The following is a 6,733-nucleotide window of genomic DNA, read 5'->3' on the forward strand; positions in this document are numbered from 1 at the left end:
ATTGACTACGGTCCCCCCGTGTGGTTCTGGGATTTTTGCTCACCGTTCTTGTGATCAGTTTGACCCCACGGGGTGAGATCTTGCGTGGAGCCCCAGATCGAGGGAGATTATCAGTGGTCTTGTATGTCTTCCATTTTCTAATAATTGCTCCCACAGTTGATTTCTTCACACCAAGCTGCTTACCTATTGCAGATTCAGTCTTCCCAGCCTGGTGCAGGTCTACAATTTTGTTTCTGGTGTCCTTCGACAGCTCTTTGGTCTTGGCCATAGTGGAGTTTGGAGTGTGACTGTTTGAGGTTGTGGACAGGTGTCTTTTATACTGATAACGAGTTCAAACAGGTGCCATTAATACAGTTAACGAGTGGAGGACAGAGGAGGCTCTTAAAGAAGAAGTTACAGGTCTGTGAGAGCCAGAAATCTTGTTTGTTTGTAGGTGACCAAATACTTATTTTACCGAGGAATTTACCAATTAATTCATTAAAAATCCTACAATGTGATTTCCTGGATTCTTTCCCCCCATTCTGTCTCTCATAGTTGAAGTGTACCTAGGATGAAAATTACAGGCCTCTCTCATCTTTTAAAGTGGGAGAACTTTCACAATTGGTGGCTGACTAAATACTTTTTTGCCCCACTGTATGTAACATTCTCATATTTTAATTGTTTGAAAGTGTTAGGCCAATCTACATTCTGGCATTATCTAGATGTATGTTTTATATCAGTTCAAAGAGACCCAAACTCTTTATTCTTAGCAATCCTTAAGTACAGGAAGTCAAACAATTTTACACCATTTCTATATTTGATTGTTCTTGTGCATCCGAATTAAAAAAACAGAGCTTGACAAAAAGCCGCTTCAAGTTTTCCCCAACACTGAATTAAAAGAAACTGCAGCATAGTATTGCATGTTTTGGTTTTGCTGTTTTTAAAATAAAGTGCCCCATCGACAACACAATACATGAGGAGCAGTTATTTGAAGTTTATTTTGGCTTTAAATAATGCTTTTAATTATGCTCATATACAATTTATTCATATTAGCCATGTCATTTTCTTCATATACAATTTTCTATTTTTTACCCTTCGACATTAAACATCTCTCAGTGGACCACCTTTACACATACAATCTAGACGGGTATTGTCTGTATCAAATTATTAAATGCAGCAGTCAGTCATATACTTTGCAAACCTTACTTTGCGTGTAAAGGATAACAATATAGCTTTTCTGTACTTGTATATGTTACTGGATAAGTGCGTGTTAATTCACACAGCCTTTCTTTCACTTCTTTATCGTGTCTCTTCTGTTTCTTTCTGTCACTACAACATATAGACATCAACGAATGTGCAGATAAAAACATGACTACGTGCTCTCAGATCTGCCTGAATTCTGCGGGGAGCTACAGGTGTGAGTGTGAGACAGACTATTTCCTGGAAGAAGATGGGAAAACATGCACCAAGGGGGAGAAAGGTGAGAATACTATTTTTACTCAGACATTTTCTCTTTACTCAAGGGCACCTCTGACTGCGATGTGAAGCTGACCACACATTGTTATTTGGTGAGAGAAAAGGAGATGGGGGGGGGGTGCTGCAAACACAGACACCTGGTAGTCATTACACATCCCAGCTCCTTTTGCATTTCAGAACATGTCTGTCTCCCAAACACACCGCAGCCCCCCTGACTCCTGGTCTTTTTTGATTTGCTGGATGCATTTGAGGGAAACGTAACAAGCGATGATAAAGTCTTTTTTTGCCCCAGATTCAGCAGTGACGGGCTGCAGATTTGCTACTTCCTCCCATGAGTTTATCTTCCATTACCTCCTAAAACATTACAGCAAAAGCTGGAGAATGAGAAACGATGGTTCATGTAGAAATGCTCCTGCTTTATGTCCCGCTGCTCTCTGGGAAAATAGTGTCCAGACATTGCATTCAATATATGCATTTGTAGAATAGGGCCCATTCTACCAGAGACAGAGAAAGCTCTGTGCTTTTCCTGTGCTTTCCTTTTACTCGATGGTGTAAGTTTACCGCTTAAATTGTAATAGTTTCATTTAAATTCTGAGTAAAGAGTTAGAGTTAAATAAGTCAAAATGTTTAAATATTAGAATGTATTTAGAGAAAATATTGATACACTTAAGTATTGTGAAATTATGTTTTATAATACTGTATCCATTCTCCAAAAACGATTTATTTTTCATTACAAGTTAACATGCAAATATTTGAGAATTTTTCAGTCTGACAGTTTACATGACATCTTTCCTCAATTTTGATAAAGAAATAGACAGTATATGTTACATATATATAAACTAATCATTCACAAGTAAGCTAACAGCCAATCAAACTGTCACCAAGCTATCACTAACAGAGGAGTATTTTCTAAAAGATCTCTTTTCTGGTAGCTTTTGTGACAGAAACATTTTTTCACCCAATTCCCAGCAGTGCATCTGTTTGAGAAGGCTGACAATGTAATGAATGCTGGAACTTGCTCAGCCACATGCGACGATTTCAACCAGATCAGGATGTCTGTCCTGCAGCTTAAACAGAAGGTAAGAATTTAGAACAAGAACTATTTATCTATGCAATTGACCTGTAATACTATACTTTTATCACAACCCTGCATCCTGAAATCCTGCAGCTTTTCTGGTTGACTGCACAAAGCTCTTCTTGATTCAGCTGAATATCTGCAAAAATGTTCCGTTTCTTTTATGACCACCTAGGATCTCATTTTATCTCCAAGGTGTTCATACCTGACTGTATATCAGGAACAACAGCAGGCTTATTGTGAAAACGTCCTCGAGATTTATCTTCGCACTTTACTTCCTAGTAAAAACTGTCTGAAACAACTTCCTTTGCTGTGGCTGGTAGACTCCTTCCATAAGTGGGAATTGGTGGGCAATTTGTGTGAAACTCAACAGTGCGGCTACGTTTCCCTGGGTGCAATCACAGCGTCTGAACCTATCTGAGCACGAGCCCGTCACCAGTGGCACTCAACACCTCGCTCTAACACATTATATATTGCTTCCAGCTGTGTGGTCTACGGGCTCATGCAGCTATACAGCACATGATCTTTACTATATTAAGAAAACAAAATTAAAAAACTGTATATTATCACAGTATATGAGAGATCATATACTCAGTTACTCACATCATGGGAAGGTTAGAGTTTCAATGTAGGTTCACACTGAGGTTCAAACACCTGTGCCCAAGGTCACAGGCCACATACAGTCTTGCATAATGTTCACTGTGTGTGTGTGTGTGTGTGTGTGTGTGTGTGTGTGTGTGTGTGTGTGTGTGTGTGTGTGTGTGTGTGTGTGTGTCACAGAGATCAAAGATAACTTTTCCCAAGGATGCTGTTTAGCATAGGGAGCAGGAACTCTCCTGGTCTTGTGAATAATGCAGAAGAGTTGTCTGGCCCTCCATCTGTCTGCGTTAGAGCAGATGAAAGATCAGCTTCCATCTTTGGACGTGTATATCATTTTAACATAATTTGCCTTGAAGTTGGACCTTCAGTGTGTCATTTTCCTGTCATGTTTGACACTACAGAACTTGAGTTATTGTGTGTAAAGCATTTTTAGGAATGAACAAAATATTTCATCCCATGACAGAATGTGTAATTTTTTTTGCCTAAGCTCTATTTATTATTTCACTCATTCGGTTATTTGTAATTATCCAGTTTATTCAATCTTTTTTTTCTGCATCCTTATTCAAGATGGCTGTGCTGTCAAACAGTGCTGACATCCCTGAGCAGATGACCAGCGAGAAAATTGGGACATCGCCCATATTTCTACCAGGGCCGCCAGGTTTCCCCGGACCTCCAGGTAAACACATGGAGCTAAAGATAATACAACTGTGTCAGACCGCATAAAGAAACTGGCCTGCATCCAGCAAGTCTCAAAGAGTGTCTCTGGCAATGCTAAAGGCTCTATGGGACTGTGCTTTAAGCTACATGCTCACCTCAACATGCCTACAGGGCCAATGACGAGGTTTAACACTTGGTCAGTTCAAGGCATCTCTAGAGCAAGAAGCATTTATCCATTTCGCAAAAACCATCATAAATGCTGTGTCTTTTGTGATCGGTTGTTTTTCTTTATCTGTATTGTTAAAGGTGAGCCAGGACCAGAGGGCCCTCCCGGACTTACAGGACTGTTGGGGCCTCCTGGGCCTCATGGTCCCAGGGGCTTGATGGGACCCATTGGACCCACACCAGACCTGTCACACATCAAACGGGGCCCCAGAGGACCTGTGGTCAGTTAATAAATACACACTTTGTAGTTGCTACGAATGATTGTGTTTGATCATCTCTGTAACCCAGGGGTTCATCCCATATACAAAAGATTCCATTCCTCAGCTTTTTAGATTGTATATCATTTGTAACATTTCTCAGATGTAACAGTATAGGCTTCAGGAGTACCAGGCAGTGTTGTAGTCAATTCACGAGTCCAAGTCACTCTCGAGTCACCACTCTTCGAGTCCGAGTCACCAAGGGAGAGTCGTAGTCGAGTCCAAGTCCGAGTCACCCAAGGAGTGTCAGAGTCGAGTCCGAGTCATCATGGACTCGAGTAATCCATCTCTGGTACGAATGTGTGTGTGTGTGAGACAGGAACCTCACACACAAACAGAGCTATGCTAGATCACCTTTGCTGTAATGTTTCATTTTCTTATTACTAAATGAATTTGAATGAGAGCAAGCTTCTTCTTTACTTTCATCCAGTAGCGTGGCGTGGGGAAAAAATTAGGGGAAGCCAATAATACGTCCTTTCTTTTGGGTCGGGGGTGTGGTGGTCAATGTAATAACGTAACCAGATGAGTGATTACAGCACACGGTATCATTTTACACATATTTGTATCATACAGATGCAGGACTTACACACGCCTGTTATCTGACCGACAGGTCCGCACGCACTCTCCAGCCCAAACTCTAATAAGCATTCATTCACAAACTAAATCAGGAGACCTTTAACGTTTTACGTCCGATTCGCTCCTTTTTTCCTCGCTGTACACAGCTCCAGTTTGGGTCAGCAGTCATTAGTCATCAGATTGTATTTGTTGTTGCTGCTGCAGCGGAAGTTTAGTACAATTATTTTTTGATTAAATACTCCAAATCTCCACCCTCCATAATTGCACTTGCTTCAGTTGCTTGCTACTTTCTAACGGCGGTGAGAGTGGTGCAGTGACGCTATCTATCTTCTATCGATTAGATTTATGATTCGAAAATTATAAAAGTAGAGTAGACATGTGGATATTATCCGACTGAACAAAACGTGCATTTATCTAACAGGTTCAATTTCGACTGACCTTATTTCGAGCTATTTTCCAAAATCCTATGGAGAAATCCCATTGCTTTTTTGTAGAGGGAAACCGGCGCGGCTTACTTCCGGGTTTTACGACGCGTCACTAAGTTGATGCGATTTGATTGGATTGTGAGGCAAGGGAAGCCAGCTGCCTCTGGCTTCCCTTGGCATGGCCCTGACTAATCACAGGTTGGCAGGGGCATGACGTAAGTCTTGTCTGATTGGTCAATCCCTCAATTTTTTTTCACCAAGGGAGCCTCGGCTGGCCTCCTCGTCGCAACAAGAGAGTGCAATCTACTGTTTCACAATAACAAACTAGAAGGCGCTGTTTCACTCTTTGTAAAATACCAAGAAGAATGGGGGAGAAGACGGCCGCAGCAACACAGCAACAAGAATTTCCCGAAACTAAACGAAGTGTTTTATCTTTATTTATTAAAATGATAACTACAATTAGAAAAAACAGCGGAAGCTGGCTTCCCTTGGGCCCCCGGAGAAACGCCACTGACTTTCACTTCTAATGTGTCGACTAAATTATTGATGTATTCGTGCTCACCCAAGATCATCAGTTAATTAAGTAAACCTGCATTATGACAGGGGAACAGCCCGAGGAGAGCTGTGATTGATTTGTCTTAATAAACAGAGGCAACGAATTGAGAGCTAACCAGATATATTTTGTTTTTCAACTGACACATTTCAAGAGAGATGAGAAAAAAGACCCTTCCCTTCAGCCAGCCTCTTAAGCAAAGCACACGTCTGCACTGTGAAAGAGGATGACACATGTATGGCAAACATTAACCAAGAAGGAAGATCCATTTACAGCTTTTAGTTGTTTTCTTTTGGTCCTTCTGCCTTAATTTGTGCCGTGCTCCGTCTTGCCTGCGTGTTAAAGTGTGGGATCTGAGTCAGAGATGGTGCAGGATGTGAACATAGAAGACATATTCTGGTTAAAAGTTTGAGGATTTATGTAATCTGCTTATTGAGGTATAAGTCAGCGCCTGTCAAACATAATTGAAGTTTCTGTCATCCCATCTGCACGCTGCCAAACCAATGAGGTGAAGGATGCTGATTTTATAGTGGTATGCGATCTATTGCTTATCTGTTCCGTGTGACACTTCAATGTGTGTCTTAAACACAACTCTTTATGTTATCATGACCCGTTAACTATATTGAATCAGTTCACATGTTCGTGACTCCAAAGGGAGTCGACCTTCTCTCCACACAGAAATCCTGATAAGTTCTGAACACAGTTTGTGAGTTGCCACCGGGTCACATGTGTTCCTCTGCATGTCTAGGGCTTCAGAGATGTGAATGGGTTTAGTGTGTGACTCACAGGCTTTGGTCGATCTGAATATTGGCCCTGCTCCCTATACAATGTCTTCACTCTGCTTTTAATGAGATTATCTAGGAAAGAGATAAAGCACTGCCATGCCTACTATGAAAGATCTCAAGAAAGC

At 41.2% G+C, this 6,733-nt stretch overlaps 1 protein-coding gene across 8 annotated transcripts in view; it reads left to right on the forward strand.

The window, feature by feature from the left end:
* The window catches only part of ccbe1 (collagen and calcium binding EGF domains 1), a 44,159-nt gene that overhangs the window by 25,975 nt on the left and 11,451 nt on the right, over positions 1 to 6,733 (forward strand). For 6 of the 8 annotated variants that reach the window (XR_798619.1, XR_798618.1, XM_010774146.1 and 3 more), the window contains 4 exons: positions 1,322 to 1,459; positions 2,425 to 2,534; positions 3,698 to 3,806; positions 4,094 to 4,233. Coding sequence is in view for 5 of the 8 variants with exons in the window: in XM_010774146.1 (XP_010772448.1) it covers positions 1,322 to 1,459; positions 2,425 to 2,534; positions 3,698 to 3,806; positions 4,094 to 4,233 (497 nt within the window). In the remaining 3 variants the exon portion in view is untranslated. The remainder of the gene's footprint in view (positions 1 to 1,321; positions 1,460 to 2,424; positions 2,535 to 3,697; positions 3,807 to 4,093; positions 4,234 to 6,733) is intronic. The other 2 variants (XR_798620.1, XM_010774145.1) reach the window with 1 other exon arrangement.

The sequence above is a fragment of the Notothenia coriiceps genome, unplaced genomic scaffold (assembly GCF_000735185.1).
Source record: "Notothenia coriiceps isolate Sejong01 unplaced genomic scaffold, NC01 NC01_scaffold00013592, whole genome shotgun sequence".
Classification (NCBI taxonomy): domain Eukaryota; kingdom Metazoa; phylum Chordata; class Actinopteri; order Perciformes; family Nototheniidae; genus Notothenia; species Notothenia coriiceps.